Below are 27,883 nucleotides of genomic sequence, written 5' to 3'. Positions count from 1 at the left end.
TCCCTGGGATCCCCCCAGGTCTAGGCAGCCGCTGACTACTTTCCGTCTCTATTATGTATAGTTTTTAATCGCTCCATTTTTTACACAAGTGATTTTGCGCTGGGGGCTGTTCTACACGTGCTTTTCCACCATTGTGGGCTCTTCTGCCATCGGGAGTCAGGCTGGATGCTACGCTCTCAGGGTGGCTGTGCCTCCTGCACCCAGGAGAGCAGAGAGATCTGTGTGGGAACCGGAAGTTAAAGGCTGAGCCCACTGCCTGCCTCTTACTGCTGTGGGCGGCCTCAGCCCTGGCCTGGCAGAAACTTCTCATGTCTATGATTTCTGTGTTTAGAAACTCATCGCATATGGGCACATCACCGGCAATGCCCCCGACAGTGGAGCCCCCGGGAAGCGGCTGATTGACAGGATTGTTGAAACCATTTGCAATTGTTTTCAAGGCCCTCAGACCGATGAAGGAGTTCAGTTACAAATAATTAAGGTATTTCTGTCTGTCTGCCTGGTCTGGATTTTAAATGAGAAAGCTCATCGCCCTTGGGAATTTGGCTTTCTAATTTACCATGTGTTAGTTGTCTCAGGAGGTGCTGAGCTGGAACAGAAAAATGTAAGCATCACTTAGATCTTTTGTTAAGTGTCAGAACTGATTAGCATGGACTGAGACAAGAAGAGTGGAACCAGGTGTGTTTTCAAAGTAAACAGTTCCGCTGATAACTACATAAATTGCTTGTGAATTAAATTGACTTCAAATCCTCTGCTCTTTCCCCTCGAAATTCTGGATTCCCAGACTGCCATTTCTCAGCAGGTTCTCATGTTGATACTTTTATCACCAATTTGCCCCTGTCCTCTTACCCTCCCTTTCCTTCGCCCTGTTCCATTTCTGCTGCCAGGAATGGTTTGGCATGGGGTGGTCCCATCTGCTTGTCAGAGAACCGATCAGGATGGGTGCGGTCAGTGTTTCAAATCTTAAATCCTGGATGTATTAGCTTTGTGAGGGAGCTCCCTGTTAGCCACACCTTTCCTGAAGCTCCCTTGAAAACCCACCAGGGAACTCCGAAACTGACCCTCCCCCCCATCAAAACATGTATATTTTGTGATTGGCGTAGGTGAGATCAAGTTGGAGCACTTTCCCTCCTGAGACAAGTCTGTATTTTTGGCTTTTTAAAAAGTAAGCTGATAGAAAGCCCACTTCAGCGCAACTTACGTACTTTAAATGACTTGTATTCTATGGAGTTAATAATTGTGTTTAAACTCAAAGCAGTAGGGGGTTGGTTTTTGGTACTAATCATCCAGTTTAGTTTGCAGAGCCATCTTCTTAAACCAAACCAAATTAAAAACAAAGCCAAACCGTGTAGAAAAGTTTGGCTGTGAGAGGATGCGAGGTGGGTGCTCGTGAAGGTGAAGGTTGCGGATTTCTGTTTTAGGCTCTTCTGACTGCAGTGACGTCCCCGCACATTGAAATTCACGAGGGTACTATCCTGCAGACGGTCAGGACATGTTACAATATCTATTTGGCCAGCAAAAATCTCATCAATCAAACCACTGCCAAGGCTACTCTTACTCAGATGCTGAACGTCATTTTCACCCGCATGGAAAACCAAGTGGTGAGCGGTAGCAGTTATCAGCTGCTGGGGGGCGGGACACCATCCCATGCTGTGAACTGTTTCATGTGTGGCCTCGGTGCTTGGTGAAGATTCATAGCATTTTAAAATCAATCCCTTCCTCCTCTGAGTTCTCTGCACTCTGTTTTTATCCTTGCTTTAAAAAGCAGAGAGAGAATCTAGCATGGGTTTTGAAATTTGCATTCAGAATTTGCTTTGAGTTTGCTGCAGGAATTTATTTCCTTTTTAAAATTCTATCCTTCTGTTTGGAAATTTTTTATGCAACAGGCTGGCGTATTTTCTGTTCCTTATCAAAATGCTGGATCCATTTAGATTGAATCCCTTTTTCGTTGCCTTTCAGTTGCAGGAGGCCAGAGAATTGGAAAAACCAATCCATTCGAAACCCCAGTCCCCTGTGATCCAAGCTGCAGCAGTGTCCCCAAAGTTCAATCGTTTGAAACAGAGCCAGGCACACAGCAAACCAACAACTCCTGAGAAGACAGATTTAACCAATGGTGAACATGGCAGGAGTGGTTCTGGAAAAGTGAGCGCAGAGAATGGAGATGTGCCCAGAGAGAGAGACCCGTCGCTATCAGGTACGGCCCATGCGCTTCCCTGTCCATCCTGTATCCGAGGGGCAGGTGAAAGAGTTGTCTGGTGTCATCGCAGGAAACCTCTGATAGCAGCTCTTCTATTTCTGGGCCTCCCCCTTGACTTCCCTTTCGCTTTTCTCTTACGAAACACAGCCAGTGAGGCATGGTGTCTCAGATCACGTTGTCAGTTGTGCACTTTTCTTTGGATAGTTCCTGGAATGTATTGATATCTAGCCACTGCTACTTGATGTCAACTTCAGTGCCGTGAGTTCACTTTGGAGCATTTGTCTCCCAGGAGTTAATCGTTTGGGTAGTTGATCGTTCAGTGTCTGTTTTATCTCCCAGAGGAGGACAAGGACCTCCTCTGTCACGTATCCACAGGATCTCCGTGCTTTGCCCACTGCCGGACAGTTAGTTGCTATTTATGGACATCTGTGAAGAGAGCCAGAAGGTGGGTGGGTGGGTGGATTCACAGAGAAACAGATAAACAGGTAGCTTTGTTTTCTTCTTCTGAGACCAAGTACACTATTTGGTTGTGTTTGCTTTTTTAATTGAAAGAGATATTCCACACCTGGTGATAGTCTTAAAGTAAGTAAAACATTAGGCATGAAATTTTGGACTGGGTTGTCATATATTTCTGAATGTTTGCATCTCTCTCTGGGCAATTTGTACAAACCAGATCCTAAGTTCATATATTTTTCAAGAATGTACCTTCTTGCCAAGTGATTCTGCCAAATAATTCTTCGCTCTAGCTGATGGCTCTACAGTGAAGTATCTGACCCATCTTTTTTTTTTTAATGTTTTTTTATTGTGGTAAAATTCACATAATATAAAACATACTATTTCAACCATATTTAACTGTACAATTCAGTGACACTAAGTACATTTCACATTGTTGTGCCACTCTCACCATCATCCATCTCCTGAAATTTTCACCTTCCTGAACTGAAACTCTGTCCCCATTAAACACTGACTCCCCATTTCCCCTCCCCACCCCCTGGCCCCTGGCATCCATCAGTGTACTTTCTGACTATGAATTTGACTATTCTAGGTATTTCGTATAAGTGGAATCAAACAGTATTTTTCTGCACCTACTGTATATTGGAACGCTTTTTTTTTTTTTTTTTTTTGCGGTACGTGGGCCTCTCACTGTTGCAGTCTCTCCCGTTGCGGAGCACAGGCTCTGGACGCACAGGCTCAGCGGCCATGGCTCACGGGCCCAGCCGCTCCGCGGCATGTGGGATCCCCCCGGACCGGGGCACGAACCCGTGTCCCCTGCATCGGCAGGCGGACCCTCAACCACTGCGCCACCAGGGAAGCCCCTGGAACGCATTTTTAAGGTTAACTTAATATATGTCTACAAACAGATTGTGTTTTTTTTCTCCCTGTGCTATACAGTAGGTTCTCATTAGTTATCTGGTTTATACATGGTAGCGTATATATGTCTGACCTGCCTTTATAATTGGTCTCATATCTTTTTCTGCCCCATTATTGGTAATGACGTCTGTTGGTGGTATGTTCGCTACCAGAGAGACCATACTTGAGCAGTTTTTGTTCATCTGTAATTTACCAGTGCTTGGCACAGGTAGGAACAGACCAAGTGTTGTTGCTGGCATGTTGCTCTGTATCAGTTTACCCAAGGCAAGGATCAAAGAAAAAGTTGCCACAAAGAACTACATGTGTGTCTCGTGTGAACACTGTTGCAGGCTACTCAGTCCCACTGTCATGTGTCTTGGAAGGTGCTCAGGAAGTCCTGGCCCACCCTCTGTATGTGTCATCGTCTTTGCCTTATTAACTCTCAGGGCAAGGACCAGGCAGGTTTTTACTGTAACCTTTATCAGACTGTGCTCAATCAATCAATATTAATATTTAAACAGACTGTAGTAAGCATAGCTGTGCAGATGTAAAAGCAAGTCTCTCTGAGCTGTAAGAACGTCCTTCCACTACAGCCCATTTTCCATATGGCAGCCAAAGTGATCTCTTAAAAGCATGAATTAGATCACCACCACCCCTCTGCTTAAACCCCTCTGATAATTTCCCATCCCGTCCCATTCAGAGTGAAGTCTATGCCTGCCCCATCCCCACAGCTTCCAAGGCCCTGTGTGGCCTGGCCCCACCCACCTCCCTATACCCTTCTTTTACTTCCTTTCCCCTTGTTTGCGATAGTGGTTCTGGTTCTTGAAAGTGTGGTGCTTGCTCTTGGTGCCTTCGCACTTACTGTCCCTGCCTTGTCCCCGCCTTTGTCTTCAGGTCTCTCAGTTCTAACTGATCCGTCTCTCTGAAGCTCCCCATCACTCTGTCCCATCATCCTCTTTTATTTTCCTCATAGCATTTTTTTTTCATCCTTTGTAAGGTTGCTTTATTTTCCTTTTAGTCCAGCGGCAGATTTTTTAAATATATATAATTTTATTTATTTATTGGCTGCATTGGGTCTTTTTTTTTTAACATCTTTATTGGAGTATAATTGCTTTACAATGGTGTGTTAATTTCTGCTTTATAACAAAGTGAATCCGTTATACATATACATATGTCCCCATATCTCTTCCCTCTTGTGTCTCCCTCCCTCCCACCCTCCCTATCCCACCCCTCTAGATGGTCACAAAGCACGGGGCTGATCTCCCTGTGCTATGCGGCTGCTTCCCACTAGCTATCTATTTTACGTTTGGTAGTGTATATATGTCCATGCCACTCTCTCACTTTCTCCCAGCTTACCCTTCCCCCTCCCCGTATCCTCAAGTCCATTCTCTAGTAGGTCTGCGTCTTTATTACCATCTTGCCCCTAGGTTCTTCATGAACATTTTTTCTTTTTTTTAGATTCCATATATATGTGTTAGCATACGGTATTTATTTTTCTCTTTCTGACTTACTTCACTCTATATGACAGACTCTAGGTCCATCCACCTCACTACAAATAACTCAGTTTCGTTTCTTTTTATGGCTGAGTAATATTCCATTGTATATATGTGCCACATCTTTATCCATTCATCTGTTGATGGACACTTCGGTTGCTTCCATGTCCTGGCTATTGTAAATAGAGCTGCAATGAACATTTTGGTACATGACTCTTTTCAAATTATGGTTTTCTCAAGGTATGTGCCCAGTAGTGGGATTGCTGGGTCGTATGGTAGTTCTATTTTTAGTTTTTTAAGGAACCTCCATACTGTTCTCCATAGTGGCTGTATCAATTTACATTCCCACCAACAGTGCAAGAGGGTTCCCTTTTCTCCACACCCTCTCCAGCATTTATTGTTTGTAGATTTTTTGATGATGGCCATTCTGACCGGTGTGAGATGATAGTTCATTGTAGTTTTGATTTGCATTTCTGTAATGATTAATGATGTTGAGCATCCTTTCATGTGTTTGTTGGCAATCTGTATATCTTCTTTGGAGAAATGCCTATTTAGGTCTTCTGCCCATTTTTGGATTGGGTTGTTTGTTTTTTTGATACTGAGCTGCATGAGCTGCTTGTAAATTTTGGAGATTAATCCTTTGTCAGTTGCTTCATTTGCAAATATTTTCTCCCATTCTGAGGGTTGTCTTTTCATCTTGTTTATGGTTTCCTTTGCTGTACTGCATTGGGTCTTCGTTGCTGTACGCGGGGAGGGCTACTCTTCATCGTGGTCCATGGGCTTCTCATTGTCGTGGCTTCTCTTGTTGCGGAGCACAGGCTCTAGGTGCGCAGGCTTCAGTAGTTGTGGCTCGTGGGCTCTAGAGCGCCGGCTCAGTAGTGTGGCACACGGGCTTAGTTGCTCCACAGCATGTGGAATCTTCCTGGACCAGGGCTCGAACCCATGTCCTCTGTATTGACAGGTGGATTCTCAACCACTGCCCCACCAAGGAAGTCCCCCTCATAGCACTTATTACTACCCCAAATCACTGAAGAGTTTGTGTTCACTTGCTCCTGGTCTAAGACCTTGGCCACCCTGTTTACCACAATATTCCCAACACCTGGTCTGGTGCCCAGCACACATATTCAGTAAATACATTTTTTTAACTTAAAATTCTGTTCTAACAAAGTATGCTTTACACTTAGTATATTGCTGTGGATTTTGTTGCCAGTATGATATACCCCGTGAGGCTTCTCCCAAGAACGTGGGCATCAGATTGCCTGTAGAAATCAGACCGCAAACCTGCCAATGGTTGGTCAGAATGGAGGTGCACCGTCACCCTTACAAAGAGTGACTGGCTTCCACTTCTCCAGATGTGGCTCTAAAGAAAGAACGACACATCCAGCTCTCCTGCGGGTTCCATCCTGTGGAATGGCCGTCACGTAGCCACCCCTGGCTAGGCAGTCACTGTGCCAGGAGTGGTGCTTGCTACCTGGGTGCTCCACATACGTTGTCCTGCTTTACTGGGAACGCTTCCTGGGCCTTCTTGGGATAATGTGCCTCCCAGTGAAATATGTGTGGGTAACAATTCACCCTCAGACCAGAGCATCTTTTTCGCCTCAGCAGTTTTTCATCCCAAGTTGATAAATCGACAATTTGTCAGTCTTACCGGCCTGAGCAAGAAGTGGATCAGATAGCTCTTTGTAAATTCGCAAAATGAGATTTCTGAGCCTGTGACATGCTAGCTTATGTGAATTTTAGGGCATGGCCAGCAGCCTTCCCTTGGGACCTCACCCCATTTGTCCATTCACACCCCTCCGATGGCCCAGCTATTCTCGTCAATTTTTTGAAAAACAGCTTGATTGAAATACAGTTCACATTCCATAAGTTCAGCCGTTTAAAATGTACAGTTCAGTTCTTTTTAGTATGGTCATAGAGTTTGCAACAATCACCACAATCAGTTTTAGAGCATTTTTATCACACCCAGCCCTGTACCCACGAGCCGTCACTTCCCCTTTTCTTCTAAGTTTATTTTTAAGATTCTGACTATTTAACTCCCAGCATTAGACTTTAGCATTTTAACATGTATACAGCTAATATGTAGCTGTTGTAGGTACAGAGTTACCAGTGTGTTCACAGATTTCTTAGCTCACTTTTTTCATCTTGCAACCCATTCTTTAAGGGAAAAACAACCCAACTCTTAGGTACTACAAAATAGAGAAAATGTATCCTCCCTCAGCTAGTGTGGAGGTTCTGATCAGACAGCCTGGGTTCAGATCATAACTGACCACTTAGTAGCTCTGTGACCTTGAGCAAAATCTTTAACCTCTCTGAGCCTCAGTTTCCTCATCTTTAAAATGAGAATACAACTGGTACTTATAGGTTTGTGAGAATTAATGAGAACAGTGTCTGGCACTTAGGGCTCTATAAGTGTTTGTTGTTATTATCTCATATAAGTTTCAGCTTAAAAAATGAGTTAGTTTAGAGAAAAAAATTACAAATATTTCAAATGGTAATCAGACTTGAAGTTAATGGGAACAGTGCAGTAGGATAACGTGAGTCTGTTTTCCATGTTAATGATACCAGATCCTCTGCTTTAGGAATTTTATTATTTTTGTTGACCAGAATAAAAAAGGGTCTGGGGAATTCCCTGGCAGTCCAATGGTTATGACTCCACGCTTCCACTACAGGGGGCGTGGGTTCAATCCCTGGTCGGGGAACTAAGATCCCGCATGCTGCACAGTGCTGCCTGGCCAAAAAAAAAAAAAAAACTAAAATAGCTTTAAACAGACAAACAAAAGTTCTCAGGCTCTTTATCAAAACAACAAAATGTACCCACAGGTCCCCCTTCTTTCTGACTTGTTTTTGACACAGCCTGCTTTACAGGGAGGTTTTGCAGCTCATTGGTTTATAGCATTTTTATTAGCTGTGTAATGGACATTTATTTTGGGACAATAAGTTGTCCAATGTATTTCATACATTTGAGGAACCGTATTGGTGTGTGGCCAGAATGTGACAGCAAACAGCTTTATGCCTTGGTTTTTCCCTTTAGTTTTCTTACGCGTTACCAAATGCTTAGATGCTGGACATCACCAAAGCCTTGTTTCTAGGAAACAGGTGTATGTCATATTTCATTGTCACCACATGCACACACTTGCCCCTTCTAACTCCTGGTCTCCCTTCTCCCACTCTACTTTTTCCCTAGCATGTAGCAGAAAGTATAATTTACTTATTTATTATCATAGCTAAGATGTAAGTACCATGAGAGTAAGGATCTTTGACTGACTAATTTTTATTTTTTTAATTGAAGTATAACTGACTTACCACCTGATATTAGTTTCAGGTGTACACCATAGTGATTTGATATTTTTAGAGGCGACAAACTGTACACAGTTATCACAATATTATTGACTGTGTATCCTGTGCTGTGCATTACATCCCTGTGACTTATTTATCATATAAGTGGTAGTTTGTGCCTCTTAATCTTCTTCACCTATTTTACCCCATACCCCACCCCCCTCCCCTGTGGCAACCACTAGTCTGTTCTCTGTATCTGTAAGTCTATTTCTGTTTTGTTATATTTGTCCATTTGTTTTGTTTTTTATATTCCACATATAAGTGAAAACATAGAGGATTTGTCTTTTTCTGACTTATTTCACTTAGCATAATACCCTCTAGGTCCATCCATGTTTTCACGAATGGCAAGATTTCCTTCTTTTTTATGGACTAAAGGACTCCTAGCCGAGTCACGCCCCTTCTAAGGAGCCTTCCTGGAAGCCTGTGCCATCCCCGTTACTTAGGCTTACCCCTCATTGGCTAAAACTGGGTCACATGGCCACCCTTTCTACTAGGAAGGCCAGGAAATGTAGGCACAGCCCCTTCCGAAACAGAAATAGAGCTCTCTGAGGAAGAAGGATCTGAGTTAGGTAACTGGCAGTGCCTGCCTCAGGGGTTGTTGTCTAGCTGGCTAGGGAGGGGGTGGCAGCAAGGTTTTCTCCAGTCAGAACCTAGTCAAGGTGTCTATCTTATTTTACTTGGGGACAGAGTCTGTGAAACAGGTAGGGTCTGTTACCTAATCAGTAACGGCCAGGTGGTGGCCGCTGGACTTCTCCGCAAACCAGCAAAACCAGTGTTTTTTAAGTGTACTCAGAACTTTGCAAGGATTTGATTTGATTTGGTTGTCCCACATTTTCACAGCAGGCTTGAAACTTAAACACAGCAGCCTTCTTGATGGTCATTACACCATCCGGGAAAGCCTCTTCTGAGCCCTGCAGGCGGTCATGTCAGCAGGGGAAGCGGCCCAGGGTTCCTGTGTGGAGTCCTGCTGCTTCTGGGCCGCTAGTGGGATTCCTCAGCAACAGCGCCCTCTGCAGGAACCTTCCGCAGGAGTCTGGACTTCCTGACTCCCCACCCCTTCCTAGCCTGAGACTATTTTAATTTTGAATGGGTGCTGGTACGGATCCAGCCTGTCAAGGAAGATAGGTTAAACACTCTTATCCCTCAAAAAAATGGTGATCCTGATGCTGTTTAAATGGAAAAACAGCAGTGAAGGAAAGGGGAGATCCATGTTGAAATGGAAATTTTACTTTTCTCTGTAGGAGTGAAAGATAGTGAAGGCTTTAGCTAACTGAAAGTGCTTTCAACATGGCTAGTTGGGAAATTTCAATATGGACTTAGTCTCCAGGGCCAGGCAGATGGCAGAAACGAGAAAGCTTCTATCACCAGGGCATCGTGAATGTCTTAATGCAATTACGCTCTACACATAAAACACGCAGGCCTAAGAAAAATTAACGTTTGAGTGCTCTTCTTTTCAGGCATCATCTTAAACGCTTTACGTGTTTTATCTTATCCAGTTCTCACAAACCCTGTGAGGTAGGTGCTGTTGTAATCATCCTTGTTTACTGTTGAGGAAACCAAGGCTCGGGGCAGTTACTTAAGTTCCCACATTGGGAAGTGGTAGAGCGGGATCTGAACCAGGCATACTGGCTCCAGAGCCCTCACTCTCAATCACTGTGTTGAGGAACATTTTCTCTCTGAGGTTCTTAAAACACCCTACCCTGTCAGTCTTCCATTTTTACCACTCTTGTCAGAGACATGCTACTAGGCATGTGTTCCTTTCCTACTCTCTGTGCTTGACCTCAAGGAGGATAGACAGTTGGGAGCGGCATGGAATGAGGCAGCAGGACATCTGCAGAGTTCATGCCCTGGCTAAAGGGGACAACTGCTCCTGGTTCTAGCCGGTTGGGGCCAGTGTTACCAGATATTCTTTTTTTTTCTTTAAATAGAAGCGAGATCTGGATTTTTATGACATGTCTCCCAGTTTTTAAATGTTCACAGCTAATTCAGAAGTTTTAGAAAGCAGTGCATAGGCACAGCAAAGGAAACAATCAACAGAGTGAAAATGCAACCTATGGATTGGGAGAAAATATTTGCAAACTATATATCTGATAAGGGGTTAACATCCAAAATGTCATACAAGAGTAAAAAACCACAAATAAGCCCACTGAGAAATGGGTAAAGGACCTGAATAGACATTTCTCAGAAGACATACAAATGGTCAGCAGACATTTAAAAAGGTGCTCAACTTCACTAATAACCAGGAAAATAGAAATCCAAAGCGCAATGAGATACCACCTCATGTCTGTTAGAATGACTTTCATCAGAAAGAGTTGGAGGGGATGTAGAGAAAAGGGAACCCTTGTACCCCGTTGGTAGGAATGTAAGTTGGTACAGCTGTTACAAAAAACAGTATGGAGGGAAAAAAGAACAGTATGGAGGTTCCTCAAAAAATTAAAAATAGAAATATTTTATGATCCAGCAATTCTGTTTCTGAGTATGTAGCCAAAGGAAATGAAATCAGGATCTTGAAGAGATAATCTACACTCCTATGTTCATTGCAGCATTATTCACGATAACCAAGATATGGAAACAATGTAAGTGCCCATCAACAGATGAATGGAAAAAGAAGATGTGGTTATATACATACAGTGAAATCTTATTCAGCCTTAAAAAAGGATATCCCACCAGTTGTAACAACATGGATGGACCTGGAGGGCATTATACTAAGTGAAAGAAGCCAGTCACAAAAAAGACAAATACTGCATGATTCCATTTATATGAGGTGTACCTAGAGTAGTCAGATTCATAGAGATAGTGTAGAAAGGTGGCTGGGAAAATGGGGAGATGTTTGTCAGGGGTACAAAGTTTCAGTTATGCAACATGGATAAGTTCTGGAGATCTAATGTACAACTGTGTGACCAGAGTTAACAGTACTGTGCTATACACTTGAAATTTGCTGAGTGTAGATCTTAAGTGTTTTCATCAGAAAAAAAAAAAAGGAAAAAAATAAGGTAACTATGTGAGGTGATGAATATGTTAATTGTCTTGTTTGTAGTGCTTATTTCACAGTGTATGCATATATCAAATCATCAAGTCATACACCTTAGATATATATAATTCTTGTCACTTATAGCTCACTAAAGTTTGGGGGTGCGGGGAAGCAGGGTATAGGCTAAACAGTGCGTATCTGCAGACCAGATGTACCCGGCAGCCACCACTTCCCAGCCTCTGATTTAACTCATCAAGCCTGCAGCTCCTCTGATGAAATGTATGCATCAGGCTGATATTTCTTGGGTGTTGAATGTGTACAAGGGACTAACAGATTAGAAACTGTCATCATAATTCTGTTAAATCATAGCATAAGAGAATGTTGGAACTAGAAAGGAACTTGGAAATATCTAGCCATTTGTTTACCAAATCATGGCGTAGATGAGATCTTAGACGGCTCGTAGGTGAATGGTTTTTATTTTAATAGTTGTATGTTTATTTTAACACGCATTCAGAAAGTATGATTAGCGTGTGAAGCCTGTGATTTTGTGAATGTTAGTTACTGTTTAAGGTGAGTTAAAGAGCACTGTTAAATATGTATGTATGTACCAAAATATCTACAAGTCCTTTCCTTAGTACCATTCCTTCAAATAAAGTAATTTGGTACCCCCCAAAAAAAAGTGTATGTAAATATGTGTGTAATAAATATAATAATATAAGTGGTGCACGAAAATGGCAAAAATTGTGAAGGTTGTGTGAGAATGACTGAAGTATGAGTAACACTGATGTAGACTAAATCATCTTATTTAGATGAAAAAACAGGTTTAGAAGATTTTGCCTGTGGCTGCGGACTTTTCTAACTTCCATTCAAGTTCTTTTTTGCCCTCTAAGAAAAGCATATAACATCAGTATTTTCCACATAAAGTTACTTACCCATTTAAATAATTATGATGGTTTTATTTGTCAATTAGCCCTCAGTAAAGCTGGGTGGTGGAGAATAAATAAATAGTTATGGTGAGTATCGACTGAAAAAAAATGCACAGTTGAGAATAAAAGTTGAGAATTATGTTTTATTGGTGGACAAACCTGAGGACTTAAGCCAGGACACAGCCTCTCTGCAGGCCTGCTCCGAAGAGGTCAGGGAGGAGCCAGGGTATAGAGGAGTTTTTGCAACAAAGACCAGGTAGTCGGAACTTCAAAATATTACTGTTAATTAAAGAAAACCAGATATCTCAAGTTAATGAATTGAGTACTTTTTTGTGTATGGGAAGATGCAAGAGTCTGGGCTCATTGAAGTCATTCCTTTGATGTGCACCTTAACTATCTGGGGCCAGTATACTGTGCTTTCCCATCCTGAGTCCCCTTAGGGTGCACCCTTTGGAGGTGGCTGCAGTGGCTGAGGGGGTGGTGTCATTTGTCTCCATCCTGAGTTCCCCCGGGGCTTACCGTAGGGGGCGACTCTGGTGGCTTGTTGGCTGCAACATCTTTTGTTTACTGATATGATACGTGGGGCAACATTTTTCTTTCACATGAGTTAAGTGCTCAATGAAAATACTTGGTGCTGCTTCTGCAGGATCTAGTGGACCAAGCACAGAACTCATAAAAATAGTGGCCTGATTGAAAATCCTCGTTAAGGAAGAATTTAAAGGGTTATTTTAGTTTTGTTTATTTAGCATGATGGTCTTTTTGTCAGTGATGTTTTATAAATCAGTAATATTTGCTTCCAAAGGTCTAATCAAGTGCTGTTTACTAGTTCTCCCAGAACTAGTTTTCTACAAAAACAACTGGTACCAAACCTCTTCCACTTAAACAGTTAACATTTTATAGAATAATTCAATTTAAAATTTAGTAAATTCTCAACTGTCACATTAGAAATCTCATGCTAAGTTCTGGGCTTACAGTGTGGGAAAACAAAGCAGCAGAAGGCATGTCATTTACCAGGGCTCTGTGGTACACGAGGTGAAGGGACAAGATGAAGCTGCTTCTTCTGTTCTGCCAGGAACTATAGCTGGATACAGTCCAGCTCCTGTCTCCAAGCCGGGGTGGTAGAGAGGGCCCTGGGCCAGCAGCTGTGACTCAGGAAGGAAGAATGTATAAGACAGCGAGGTCTTAGTGTTCCACAGAGGGAAAACCGAGTCATAGCAGATGCTGCCTCTGAGTTTCCAGATTTCCTGGGACACAATCAGATTTGGCTTTGGAGAGGGCTTATTTGTACCCTTGCCTTCCAACTGCGATGCTTAATCTCCTTCTCCACCTTCCTTAGTTTTCCCTGGAAATGCCCACACGTATGTGTTTGCGTTTGTGTATTTGGTGTATGTGTAGGGACCGAAGATGGAGCTCAGGAAGTGGTGAAGGAGATCTTAGAAGATGTGGTCACGTCTGCAGTTAAAGGTAAGAACCAAGACCCCAGCCTTTCCTCCTACTCGTTCCTTCATAGAAGTCCCCAGCCAGGTATTTTAGTGCCCACCCCCAGTAAACTCATGGAAACTGAGTCTGCCCCTGTCTGCCCACATATGGAATTCAGAAATTACTTGCCGTTAGTGATTGGCATTATTCTCATTCGGGTTGGGTTCAAGAAGCACAGTCTGACAATGTTAAGAGTTGGGTGCTCCACATGGAGATGCAGAGGGCCACTCCTGTATACAGCCAGGTTTTTCCAGAAGTGGACGGGGAGCCCTGAGGTGGTGAATTTTCCTGGCCAGCCATTGATGTATCCAGGGAACCATCCCCACGTCAGCAGGTATCAGATGCACAGGGAGGCTTTGTTCATTTTGTTAGACTTCATTCTTAACTCCCTCAGTTTTTGGTGTAGTTTCAGTGGAATTAACCTTGTATAGCTCAGAATGACTATCAGATGATTTTTCCTTTGTTTTTACCCAAAATTTCAGGTCAGTGGTTATGTGCTGAACACTCAGCTCCAGTGCCAATAAACCACTAATGGATTGAAAAGTCAATAAATTAGTGGGTTGCAATCAGCGTTTTCTAAATGGAAGAGAATAAAATGAAAATAGATGCAAGCTGAATGTGACTCATATAGTAATGTTAAGCATTGTTTCATGAAACATGTTTCAGTGATTTATTTATGTGCACACGTGTATAACTGGGTCATGACTGTTAAAATGTATTTCTTAGTGAGGGTCATGGTCAAAGAAGTTTGACCCACTGCTCTAAGCCCTATCCTTTTATTAATTTAGGGTACCACCAAACTATATTCATAGATTTCATTATTTAACTTTTTATAGAAATGTCTTTAAAATAATACCTTTAGATTTTTTTTTTCCTGGGGCCAATGCAAGAAGTTCTCACATAATAAACACTTATCTGTCTTGTTCACTGCTATATCCCTCAGCCCCTAGCACAGAGCTGGGCACATAATAGGTGCCTGATAAATATTTGTTGAATGAATATATGCTTCAAAAACCATTATGGACAGTTAGGCTTATTAAGTTGTTCGGTGTCCCTTAAATATATAATGATCCACATGGTAAATTCCTCATAGAGTTCAGATGTTCTGCTAATCATCAGATATGCTTTCTTTCATTAAATGATGGAATCTATTTAATTCTTTGTCTTTTCCTTTTCCACATGGCTGCCAGGAAGCTCAGGTCTACATTTCTTTTTTTCATGTGACTGAGGTTTTCTATCATAACTATCAAACTCTTTTCATTTACGTAACTCTTGTTCTCTAACCCCTTTATTAGTAGCCCTTTTTTAAAAAAAAATCGGTGCTTTTTATGTTTAGCTGGTTCTAATCTTCTTTGGAAGTAGGTAGGGGGTGGGCAGGACTGCTGTATTGCACAATTCTGAAGGCACCACTGACCTGGGCCACAATATGAAGGAAGCCACCTGGGAGTGGGGCTGTGGGTAATAGACACATATAGCCAGAGCAGGGCAGTGGCTCAGGGAAAGGGAAAAAGCAGTAGCTGGAAGGTTATGTGAATAACTTCTTCTTGGTGTGAGGCCACCTTTTAGGGTAAGTACTAACTTGGTAATGACTTTTGCATTGTATTTTAAGAAGCAGCACAAAAGCACAGTCTGACGGAGCCTGAGAGGGTCCTGGGTGAACTGGAGTGCCAGGAACATGCCGCGCCCCCAGCAGCTGACGAAAACTCACAGACCAATGGGATAGCGGACGACAGACAGTCCTTGTCATCGGCAGATAATCTGGTACGTTGGTGATCTTCCTATCAGGCTTGTTTTGGTTTTTACTGTTTTAGAAGATGCAGAATTAAATCTCTATCAGAGGAAGCGAGTGAAAACCAACAAGCCCTGTTCAATTCTTTAGCCACACCATCCTGGCCTGATAGTCTTTGTGTTAACAGGTTCCATTCTTGGAACATGCTAATGTTGGTGGTATATAATAGGGTTGTTAAACTGTATTTATTCAGACTTTTAAAAACTTATATTTCCTGCCCTTTTTCTTTTCTCTCAAAATGGTGTATATTCATTATAGAAAAATAAGAAAATACAGAGAAGGAAAATAAGGAAATAGAAGTTATCCATAATCTTCTAACCCAGAGATAACATTTGTTAACATTCTACTTATACTCTCGATTTTTCTCTCCCTCCCATGTTTTTTACCACTTAAATGTAGTAACACAACGTACATGCTGTTTTGTAACCTGCTTTTTAAATTTGAGGCATATTAACATCCTTTCAGGGCCCCCCTAAGTGTGTCTGCTACATTATTATTATTTTTTTAAGTAGCTTTGTTGTTCTCTTGGAAACAGTATATATGAACATTCAAAACAGGAAGAAATGATATTAACATCCCACCTGAACCCACTCTCTCGCTGTACCTTTTCACCAATGTTTCTCAACCTTTTAAATGATCTCTCTCTCTCACACACACACACACACACACACACACACACACACACACACACACACACGGGAGCCTTTTTATGTATTTTTCCCATTCATCACCCTGTTTCATGAAATTTTAAAGCTATTGGTAAACTAGATACCTGTTTAGGTACTGTATGTATATCTGTGCTTTATACATATAAAGAATGACTTTTTTCCACACCCATTGCCCCCGCCCCCAACCAGTTTTTGCCCCTGTCTTAGTCTGTATAGGCTGCTGTAACAGAATACTATTTACTGGGTGACTTGTAAACAACAGAAATGTGTTTCTCACAGTTCTGGAAACTGGGAAGTCCAAGATCAAGGTACCAGCAGTTTCAGTGTCTGGTGAGAGTCTGTTTCCTGGCTCACAGATAACTGTCTTCTTACTCTGTCCTTCTGGCAGAAGGGGCGAGGGAGCTCTCTTGGGCCTCTTTAATAAGGACATTAATCCCATCCATGAGAGCTCCACCCTCATGACCTAATCACCTCTCAAAGGCCCCACCTCCAAATACTGTCACATTAGGATTAGGTTTCAACATGTGAATTTTGGGGTGGAGTAGGGGGCACAGACATCCAGTCTGTAGCAGTCCCCTTGGGGTTATATCATCCCCATTAAGAATGCACTTATATAGGGATGTACTTAAATCCATACAAGGTATTTGTGTGTTATGTACTAGGCTGCAACTTTGTTCACTCAACACTGTTATATGGGCATCTTTTTACATCAGTAGTACATATATGTCTAACTAATGTTTTTAATGGCCATGTGAAATTCTGTCATGGATTACCATAATGTAACAGTTCCCTATTAGGTTTTTGGGTTATTTTCAGTTTAATCACAGGAGACAGTTCTACATTGAACATCCTTGTAGATAGATCTTATGCCCATCCTTAATTCTTTATGATAAATTCACACAAGTGGTATCGTTGGGTCAAGAGTTGGGAGCTTTAAGGCTTTTGTTCCTTAACATCAAATTAGGCGGCCAGGAGGGCAATGGTCGAATTTCTGCCCACTTGGAGGCTCTCAGCACTCATTTTCCCATTCCCTCATTAAAACTGAGCAGTAGCATTCATTCAAATCTTTGCTGGTCTGATGGAAGAAAGATCCTGCCTTAATAATTAGTAGTAAGGTTATTTTGGTTTATCTGTTATTTGCATTTCTTTGTAAATTGTTTACTCATGCTTTCTGCCTGTTTTTCATTTGGGAGTAGGGTTTCCATATTTCCTGAAAGAATTATGAGAACTTTTTGTATGTTGAGGATTTAATCCTTGTCATATATTGCAAATATTTATTTAAAAAAAATTTTAATGTAGCTTACTTTTTTATTTAAAGAAGTTTATTTTAAAACAAACACCTGTCATTTTTTCCCCCATTTATCCTGCAATAATATTCTTAGAAATACCTTTTTTACCCAAGCTAATATAAATAATTACCTGTATTTGTTTTGGGATTTTTTATGGTTTAACCTTTGCTCGTTTATCATTTTAAACCACCTACACCCACTTTTTGAAGGAAAAGGAACAATTTTTAGAATTGCTGTAATGACTCCCCCATAAGCTCCTGTTTTGACATATTGTTTCCTCCTCCACATCCCTCACTTCTCCATTGAATAAATACTGGGTGGGCGGAAAGGTTCGTTCAGTTTTTTCCATAAGATGGCTCTAGTAGCACTTAGTCGTCTTTAACTTCATTTGAAACAGGTTTGTTAAATTGTATGTGACAGCTGTCATATCAGCAGACATTTAAAAAAAAGAAATCAAAATTGGTGAATTTTTGTGTAGCCATTTTAATATTGAAGATGGAAGAAAAAAGCAACATTTTCATGCTTTATTATTTCAAGAAAGGTAAAAATGCAGCTGAAACGCATGAAAAGATTTGTGCAGTGTATGGAGAAGGTGCTGTGACTGATCAAATGTGTCAAAAGTGGTTTGCAAAGTTTTGTGCTGGAGATTTCTCGCTGGACGATGCTCCCAGTTTGGGTAGACCAGTTGAAGTTGATAGTGATCAAATCGAAACAATAATTGACAAAAATCAACGTTATACCACGCGAGAGATAGCTGACATACTCAAAATATCCAAATCAAGCGTTGAAAATCATTTGCACCAGCTTGGTTATGTTCATTGCTTTGATGTTTGGGTTCCACATAAGTTAAGGGAAAAAAAATGTTTTGACCGTATTTCCGCATGCGATTCTCTACTGAAACGTAATGAAAACGTTCCTATTTTAAAACAAATTGTGATGGGCAATGAAAAGTGGATACTGTACAATAATGTGGAACAGAAGAGATTGTGGGGCAAACGAAATGAACCACCACCAACCACACCAAAGGCCGGTCTTCATCCAAAGACAGTGATGTTGTGTATATGGTGGGATTGGAAGGGAGTCCTCTATTATGAGCTTCTTCCAGAAAACCAGATGATTAATTCCAACAAGTACTTCTCCCAATTAGACCAACTGAAAGCGGCTGTCAAGAAAAAGCATCCAGAATTAGTCAACAGAAGACGTAATCTTCCATCAGGATAACCCAAGACCGCATGTTTCTTTGATGACCAGGCAAAACCTGTTACAGCTTGGCTGGGAAGTTCTGATTCATCCACCGTATTCACTAGACATTGCTCCTTTGGATTTCCATTTATTTCGGTCTTTACAAAATTCTCTTAGTGGAAAAAATTTCAATTCCCTGGAAGACTGTGAAAGGCACCTGGAACAGTTCTTTGCTCAAAAAGATAAAAAGTTTTGGGAAGATCGAATTATGAAGTTGCCTGAAAAATGGCAGAAGGTAGTGGAACAAAAGGGTGAATACGTTGTTCAATAAAGTTCTTGGTGAAAATGAAAAATGTGTCTTTTATTTTTACTTTAAAAAACTGAAGGCACTTTTTGGCCCACCCAGTAATTTAAATTTTCATGAGATAATTACATTTCTTATTTTTGAAGAGTTACCCTTTGGTTTGGACCCTTTGATTTTTCTCATCTTTGTTCTAATCTTAGGAATCAGATGCACAAGGACATCCAGTGGCCGCCAGGTTCTCGCACATTCTGCAGAAGGACGCCTTCCTGGTGTTTCGCTCCCTTTGCAAGCTGTCCATGAAACCCCTGGGCGAAGGTCCCCCAGATCCAAAGTGAGCTGACAGCAGTTCTTGGCCGTCTATAACCCAAATGACCCAGAAGGATCTTGGGGGCTCCAAGAAACCCCAGGGCCTTGTCCCCTGGTTGGTGTAAATTCAGGAATTTACGGAATGGTTTTACAACTTTTTCAGGCTCATGCAGGTCCCCTAGTCCTTTCATCATGAATTGTCTCTGTGTTCCCACCAACCATGATTATTGTGCCCAATTTTCCTTTCCTTGGTTTACGTGCTAAAAATAATCATTATATTGAACATTCATCTTCTTTTTACTGACTAATGAATTAATCTCCTGATCTGGGGGTCCACCATCAGGATGCATACAAACCTCAATTTCTTACCCTGATTGGAAACTTCTTCTTCGTGGATACAGATTTAAGCCCCAGATTCAGCTCAGAGAAGCCAAACCTGTAGAGTCAAGGATGTACCGCAAGGATGGTAGTCTGTGGAGTGTCAAAGCGGAAGTTCTGGAGCCACAGGGAGCTGTGTTCAGCCCTGGCTTACTTGAGTCCAGCTTCATGGCCGTATGAGCTACTAAACCTCATCTGAAAAATGGGAATACGGAAAATCACCTCACACCATCAATGATGTGAAATGATAGAATGACATCCCAAGCATAGGGCCTAGTACTTGATGAGAGTTTTATAGTTACTATTATTATTATCATTATTATTAGTCATTAATAATAATCCTCACTCTTCTGTTAAGAATATGGTGACTGTTAGGGAAAAGACTCATGAAAGTTTCCCATTCTTTCCATCCCTTGTGGGCCGGGACGGGGAGCATGAGGCAGATGGATGAAGAGCACTGTTCTCCTTGTCTCTAAAGGTAGAGCGGGACAGACGTTTTCGTCTCACGTGCTGGATGTGAAGTAATTGGTTCTATTAGATTAGTTGCAGAACCAGCTTTCCAGAGTCAGTGTGCACTTATTTTGCTCCTGCTCGGTTCTGTGCTTTATGACAGAGAGTTGGCAGCTCTCGTTCTCCCAGGGCCTGCAGGTTCTGTGAGAACTCACCTCATGCCATCTGCCCTCATTCTCTTGACATTTAGGTGCTATTGCCAATTCTCAACTCCCTGGCTTCTCAGAAAATCCTGCTCCACTGGTAGAGGAGTGAGACCTTCTCAAGAAACATGCTTTCTAAAATTTCACCTTTCATCTCTGTCCTTGTTTTCCACTTCCTTCGCCAGATCCCACGAGCTGCGCTCCAAGGTGGTTTCCCTGCAGCTCCTCCTCTCCGTGTTGCAGAACGCTGGCCCGGTCTTCAGGACTCACGAGATGTTCATCAATGCAATCAAGCAGTATCTCTGCGTGGCATTGTCCAAAAACGGCGTCTCCTCAGTGCCTGATGTCTTTGAGCTCTCTCTTGCCATTTTTCTTACTCTTCTTTCAAACTTTAAAATGCACTTGAAGATGCAGATAGAGGTAAGGACTCCAAATTGACTTTTCTTTTTTTTTAAGTTTGATGACACTTTTGCATAATGCGTTAACTGCTGGCCTCATAGTCACCAGGAACTAGAGTTACACAGTCTACTTGCTAGTACCCCAAAGAAGAATTTTTTGAGCAAGAGAACACCTTTTCATAAAAAGTTACTGCCCCAAAATCTTGTATACCTTTCATTTTAACCGAAGGTTTAAATCATATGGTCTGTGTGTTGGGCTCAGTCCCCAAACATGTGCCTATAAGTTGTTTGGGATAACTTGAATTAGTTTCCAAATTGAGAAATCAGATTCTCCATGAACATCCAGATTTGTGATTTCTCTCAAAAAACCACAACCCCGGTCCTGCATTTCCACGTAGCAGCTCTTGGTGGTTTCTCAGGAGCAGCTGCTCTCTCTGATGGGGCCGTGTTCTCAGTTCACTGTGGTCCTACCCTATTAGCTCTTCCCACCCAGGGTTCCGGTGCTGGTCAGCAGTGTGTGTGCCTCACCTCTTCTCCTGCCCGGGCTGCTTCACTCATAGGCTCTGCCTGTTCTTCAAAGGCTTTGGGGGTTTTGAGCCCTAATTTAAATTATTAATTGGTATCCTCCTTTATCTTCTTCTTGTCATATAGGTCTTTTTCAAAGAGATTTTCCTGAACATTTTAGAAACATCAACAAGTTCTTTTGAGCACAGGTGGATGGTCATTCAGACCCTGACAAGGATCTGTGCAGGTATTTTCACCCTGAGGGTGCTCATCTATTTGACTTGCCCAGAAACACTTCTGATGCTTTCATTCTCTAAAGTCCAGATTAAGACCTTTAACTCCTCCTTTTAGAGTTTTAATGAAGTGCTGAGGAAATCATTACCTTAAAGACTACTGCTAGCCCAATGGCCAACTCAGACTGGTTTGCCCAGGACTTTGTGATTCTAGCATGGAAAGTCCCACGTCCTGGGAAACCCCATAATCCTGGAAAACCAGGACACTTGTCACCCTACCTACAAGCTGAACGTGGTTTGTAAGTCACAGGGTCCTGGGTCTTGGTGCTGCCAGCCCTTGATTGGATGCTAAGGTAAATGTGGATTTCCCTTACACTGTACAATTGTGTAGCTATAAACCGAGCATCTGTTTGTTATCTGCGTAACTGCATAAAAGTTACACAACTTTAAGAATTGGATCGGGCAGTTCTCCCTTTTTTTGATGAGAAAAGTGAGCTGTAGAGAGGTGGAAGCAGCTGCCTAAGATTTCAGTTAGTACCAGGGCAGGCCTAGAAAGAGGGCCTTCCATGCTCCTGGTCCTTCCAGCATGCATTTCCAGAGTGAGGTGTGTCCAGCCTGAGTTAGTAATTCACTGGGAAAAGTTTTCGACCGAGGAATCTCATTGAATAAGATAACGTAACTGCTGTCTGTGTTCAGTCAGAATTTCTAATATCCATGTGTTATTTTCCAAGATGCCCAGTGTGTTGTAGATATTTATGTCAACTACGACTGTGATTTAAATGCTGCTAACATTTTTGAGCGCCTCGTAAACGATTTATCCAAAATCGCTCAGGGAAGAAGTGGACACGAGCTGGGAATGACACCTCTGCAGGTACAAACACTGAGAGCACTCGTTTATAATTTAAAGTTCATTCATTTCAGTAAACATTTTTCGAGAGTCACCGTGTGCCAGGCACTGTCCTTGGTGCTGGGGATACAGCAGTGAAAAAAACACAAACATGCACATCCATGTGCACGATTGCTGTGGTCCCAGCACTTGAAAGCAAACAATGAAGAAGTAAGCCGCAGAGGAAAATAAAGCAGGGACGATAGAGAAGGGATGTTGGAGGTGAGGGTGGTGCCATTTCTAATGGGGCATCAGGGTGGCCTTCCTGAGAAGGTGACACTTGAGCTGAGACCTGTAGAAGCGAGTTCACTCTGTCACCTTTCCATAGATCACGTGAAAACAGGATCCCAGACTCCAGTAAAGGCAAAGGAGATTGCTTCTTATTAGATTCCCTCATTATTAGAGTGCCTACGAAGAGAATAGTATTCTTAACCTGAGGTCTCTGAAGAAACTGGTCAGAAGGTCTGTGAGCCACCTGGAATTATATATAGAATTTTGGTGTATGGGCATTTTTCCTAGATGAAGGTCCATAGTTGTCATTAAATTCACAGAGAGAGATCTGTACTATTTTAGATGCTGTTTTGAGTCTAAAATAATTTGCTTTTTTTTTTTTTGGCTGTGTGTCTTGTGGGATGTTCCCCCGACCAGGAATTAAACCTGGGCCCTGGCAGTGAAAGCCCAGAGTCCTAACCACTAGACCACCAGGGAACTGCAACATTTTTTAAGACATTTACAACTTGCATTCAACTTTTAAGAAATGCTCCTTAGAAGAAAAAAAAAACAGTATTTTTATTTACTTGCAGAATAAGCCTTAAAATGGAATGCTTTTGTGGGTGTTTAGGGGATAATGGTATGTCCACAATCATTCATCTGCTGGAAAAGATTCTTTTCTCTTTTTTCAGGGTCACTAGTTAAGAGCCTCTTATTTATTTATTTTTTTAAATGCTATTTTTAAGTGTTTTGTTTAATTTAAACAAGCAATGAATGAGGACTTTCTTTTAAAAAATCCAGATAATACTCTGTTTTGGGAATGCACACATCCCATATTTTTGCTGCTGGGGAGTTTGTAATGAACACCTTTAAAGATGTTCATGCTTTTGCAGTGAGCCGTCAATATTTATGTCACCTGTTAGCTTTTCCTTGGGTTAATAGCACCGAGTGTCAGTGCTTATCTCGTGTCGTCTCAGGATTCCCGGAGCCCTCTAGATGTCGGCACTTAATTTATCTGCTGAGTCTCTGTGTCGTGTCACTTTCGTCCTTTAGGAGCTCAGTCTGAGGAAGAAAGGCCTGGAGTGCCTCGTGTCCATCCTCAAGTGCATGGTGGAGTGGAGCAAAGACCTGTATGTGAATCCCAACCACCAGGCCAGCCTCGGTGAGAGACCCCTGCTGCAAACAACCTCCCCATCCAGCCCTCACCCCCACCACGCACAATAGGCTGCTCACGTCATCGGGGGAAGCTATCCTGATATAGGTGTCTTAGAGTTAGCAAAACACTTTCATTTGCAAACTAGGTGAAGTATTTTAAATGTTCTGTTTTCTCATCCATCTGGAATTTGGGGGGGAATAGTGTGAGTTGTGCTCGAACTCCATTTTTCCAAAAGGGGAGCCAGTTATTCCAACGTTTTTTTAGTACTCTCTCCTTCCCTCACTGATTTGAAGCACCACTGATTTGGTTTATGATATACCAAATTCTCCTGTGTGTATAAGTCTGTTTCTGAATATTCTGTTCTATTTATTTGCCTGTTCTTGCACCAATACCACGCCTTTCAAATGCCTAGAGTTCTTAGCAGTGAGTTTTGATACCTGCTAGGACAGGTCTTCCTGTTCATTGTTCCTTAAGTGTCTTGACTGGTTTTGTACTTTTATTCTTTCATGTGAATTTTAGCATTAGCTTATCAAGTTCCACAAACAAGTAAGTTGTTAAGTAAAGTAACTGAGTGATATCAAGGTGCTCATGACCCTTACAGTACAAACTTTATTGTTACAGGTCTGGGAAAGGGAACGGCAGAGGCAGACCTCACCTCAGCCGTGTCTCTGTCCCATCTGTTTATTTGGTTTCCTTCGCTTTTATGTCATCGCAGGTCAGGAGAGGTCCACGGATCAGGAAATGGGGGATGGGAAAGGCCTTGACATGGCGAGACGGAGCAGCGTGACATCCATGGAGTCCACGGTGTCCTCGGGGACTCAGACGGCCATCCAGGATGATCCGGAACAGTTTGAGGTCATCAAGCAACAAAAGGAGATGATTGAACACGGCATTGACCTGTGAGTGTGGCTGTCACTCTAGCTGAATCTCTTGGGAACCTGGCACTGACTCCTCAAGACAAAATGCCTGTTTCCAGAGACCAGTGCTGGCACCTGTGCCCAGGCCCGATCAGGCTGGGCTGAGAGTGAGGGAGAAATTTAATAGCTTTGTGTGGTTGACGCCTGGTCTTTTTCCTCCCTAATTAAAAAAGTCAAACCAGTTTAGAAAATACAGAAAAGCATAAAGCAAGGATGTTAAAATCAGTCATACAATTACTACCTAGAGGAAATCACTATTGGTAACACTTTTTTCTAACTGTGTATTGTGGAAAGTTTCAACATACAGAAAAATTAACTTTTGCCATATTAGTGTTATCTGTGTATTTTTTTCCTGAACCATTTGAAAGTACTTTGTAGCCATCATAATATTTCAGCTGTACATAGTTGAAAAATAAGGACATTCTCCCATGTAACCACATCATCATTATTACAATCCCTGGTAAATCATAATGTTTCTTTTCAGTTTTTTATACCCAAAAGTACATATACACACAATCTCACATCCTGTCCAACTTTTGAATGATTAGTTTTGTAAACTCAATTTGTTTTAAAAGTTGATGTTATAATACTCATTTATTAATTAAAATGTTGATCTCCTCATTTCCACTCTCACCATCCCTGCATCCCCCCCCCCAGTCTGTTCTCCCACAGCAGCTAAAGGAATCTTTTAAAAACTTAAATCAGGTCTTGTCACTCCCTGCCTACAGTCATTGCAGGTTTCCCATTTCCTCCCCACAGCCCGATCCAGCCTCCAGCCTCCCTCACTGACCTCATCTCCGTTCAGTACTCCTGGGTCACAAGGGGCGTTTCAGTCCCTTGAACACCTCAAGCTTTTTGCACTATTGCACCTTCTGCTTAGAATTTTCTTGGATCTTTTTCATTCTTCGGGCTTGGCAAAGCATCTCTTCCTGAAAGAGGCCCCCTGTAACCACACTCTCTGAACAGTCCTGAGGTAGTCTCTGTCCCTGCGCCATAGTCATAGCCTGTCCTCACAGTCCTTGCCACAGTTTGTGCTTATACATGAAGATCATTCCCCAATGCATGGCCTGGTAAATAACAAGTTGAATTTATACGTCAGTTAAGTATGCCTGCCTTTAACAGAAAATCCAGAAGTAACAGTGCTTAAGCACCATTAAAGAAAATCCCAAAGGGGACAGGCTAGGACAGTTGCAGTGGCTCTTATGGACGTCAGAGACCCAGGCTCCTTTTATCTTTCTGCTTCACCATCTTGAATACAGTTTTCATCTTCAGTGTTGCCTCGTGGTTTAAGAGGACTGCTGGAGCTCCAGTCATCACACATATATTCTGGGGAAGAAGGGGAAAGAGCAAAAAATGTGCACCTCCCTGCCAAGTCAGCTTTGTTTAAGGATCCTTCCTAGAAGTATCCACACCACTTCTGCTCACCTCTCACTGGCCAGAACTTTATCACACGGCGAGGCAGGGGAATGTAGTTCTTATCCCAGATAGTTGTGTGCCCAGCTAAACATCTAGGTTTTATTAGTGTTGGAGAAGAGGAGAATGGATATTGGGTGACAACCAGCAGATTCTGTTAAAGCTAGGTCAAAAATTAAAAGTGGAATTGAGAAAAACTACCAGGACACACACAGTTCGTGGTGTTACTGTAATTTGCCTCAAGTGCTAGCTTTTTTCTATCCTCCAGAGTTTGAAATAAGCAACCTGTGTCCCATCTCTTGAAAAAGGTTCAACAAGAAACCCAAGAGAGGGATCCAGTATCTCCAGGAGCAGGGCATGCTGGGAACGTCAGTTGAAGACATTGCCCAATTCCTGCACCAGGAGGAGCGCCTCGATTCTGTAAGATTGGGGGCTGGGTACGTGCATGTGGGTTCTTTCGGGTGATGATTCTGAGACCTTTCTGGCTTTAGCCTAGAGACTGGCCGACCCTGAGTGCAGTGCTACTGTCCACACCCCTGCTTACAGCAGGGTTGGCCAGTGTTGCAAAAAGTTCTATTTATCCCTTTGGCCAGTGTTGCAAAAAGTTCTTTAAAGGGAATAAACCAGCCTCCTGACAGGTGGTTGTGTATCTGGTGGGACAGTGTCAGAGCTAAAAGTGTCACTTGGCTGCTAGAAATTGTTCTGGGTGCTCGTTGGCAGCTCACCTCCCTCCTGAGTGTGCACCATCATTCCTCCACTTTTCAGTCTCCTGTGCCTCCCCCTCTTCCTTCGTGGCGGGACGAAGGAACCTGGAATGGTTGGGTGGGTGGGCAGGCTCAGGGAGTTGCCTAACTTTTCTAGCAGTTCAGCCCATTCTGGGTGTTCAGAGCCAGGGCATTCGGGCCTCACCCCCACCCCCGCCTTTGACTGAAGTGTCTTTCACTGGGTGTTCATAATTGACAATTTGTAGGTATGAGTGAGTGTGTATGTTTCAGACCCAAGTAGGTGATTTTCTGGGAGAAAGCATGAAGTTCAACAAGGAGGTGATGTACGCCTATGTGGACCAACTTGACTTCTGTGAAAAGGAGTTTGTCTCAGCCCTGCGGACGTTTCTAGAAGGTTTCCGCCTACCTGGGGAAGCTCAGAAGATTGATCGGTTAATGGAGAAGTTTGCTGCAAGATACATAGAGTGCAACCAGGGGTGAGCACCATGTTTAAGTCCCTTCTGCGCCCTCTTTTTGCCTTCCTCAGAGCACCAGTCTTAGCGTGGTTGGGGTTTAATCTGCGCCAAGCTATTAAAGTTTCTGTTCACTGTGTCTCACGTTAGGACCTCACCTCGACCGTTCATGTCCCCTCTACAGGAGGTTGAGGACCAGAGAGGCTAAGTAACTTGCCCAAGACTACACAGCTAGAGCCCACGCTCTTAATTATGACAAAAGAGCAGTTCTGTGGGTTGAGAAGAGGCACTCAGGCATCTCTTTCCTAATCAGGGACAGCTCCCTGACTTAATATATGGGGTACATCTCAAGAATTTTAGTTTTTCTTTGATTACATACTGATGAGCAGGTTACTGAAATGGCTCCGTAACTAATAAAACCCCACCTAAGTACATGATTTCATCTTGGGGCCTTTTTTCTTAACTATTACTTTTTTTTTTAATTTTTAAAAAATTTTTAAATTCTTTTATTTTTAAAATAGTTTATTTTCCCTACAGTTCAGTTTTTTAAATTATTACTTTATTTAATTTATTTTTGACTGCATTGGGTCTTCGTTGCTGCGCGCAGGCTTTCTCTAGTTGCGGCGAGCGGGGGCTACTCTTCGTTGTGGTGCGCGGGCTTCTCATTGCGG

The 27,883-nt window shown here is 42.4% G+C and overlaps 1 protein-coding gene across 2 annotated transcripts in view; it reads left to right on the top strand.

The window, feature by feature from the left end:
• ARFGEF2 (ADP ribosylation factor guanine nucleotide exchange factor 2) overlaps nucleotides 1–27,883 on the top strand; it is a 99,800-nt gene that overhangs the window by 22,589 nt on the left and 49,328 nt on the right. For both annotated transcript variants that reach the window (XM_060122518.1, XM_060122517.1), the window contains 13 exons: nucleotides 332–478; nucleotides 1,419–1,598; nucleotides 1,957–2,191; nucleotides 13,666–13,734; nucleotides 15,359–15,510; nucleotides 19,182–19,312; nucleotides 20,504–20,738; nucleotides 21,368–21,467; nucleotides 22,185–22,324; nucleotides 23,603–23,711; nucleotides 24,421–24,604; nucleotides 26,344–26,455; nucleotides 27,031–27,236. In XM_060122518.1, coding sequence (XP_059978501.1) covers nucleotides 332–478; nucleotides 1,419–1,598; nucleotides 1,957–2,191; nucleotides 13,666–13,734; nucleotides 15,359–15,510; nucleotides 19,182–19,312; nucleotides 20,504–20,738; nucleotides 21,368–21,467; nucleotides 22,185–22,324; nucleotides 23,603–23,711; nucleotides 24,421–24,604; nucleotides 26,344–26,455; nucleotides 27,031–27,236 — 2,000 coding nt within the window. The remainder of the gene's footprint in view (nucleotides 1–331; nucleotides 479–1,418; nucleotides 1,599–1,956; nucleotides 2,192–13,665; nucleotides 13,735–15,358; nucleotides 15,511–19,181; nucleotides 19,313–20,503; nucleotides 20,739–21,367; nucleotides 21,468–22,184; nucleotides 22,325–23,602; nucleotides 23,712–24,420; nucleotides 24,605–26,343; nucleotides 26,456–27,030; nucleotides 27,237–27,883) is intronic.

The sequence above is a fragment of the Lagenorhynchus albirostris genome, chromosome 15 (assembly GCF_949774975.1).
Source record: "Lagenorhynchus albirostris chromosome 15, mLagAlb1.1, whole genome shotgun sequence".
NCBI classification, from domain to species: Eukaryota; Metazoa; Chordata; class Mammalia; order Artiodactyla; family Delphinidae; genus Lagenorhynchus; species Lagenorhynchus albirostris.
The sequence above is the reverse complement of the archived record's forward strand: the minus strand, read 5'-3'. Positions and strand labels throughout refer to the sequence as shown.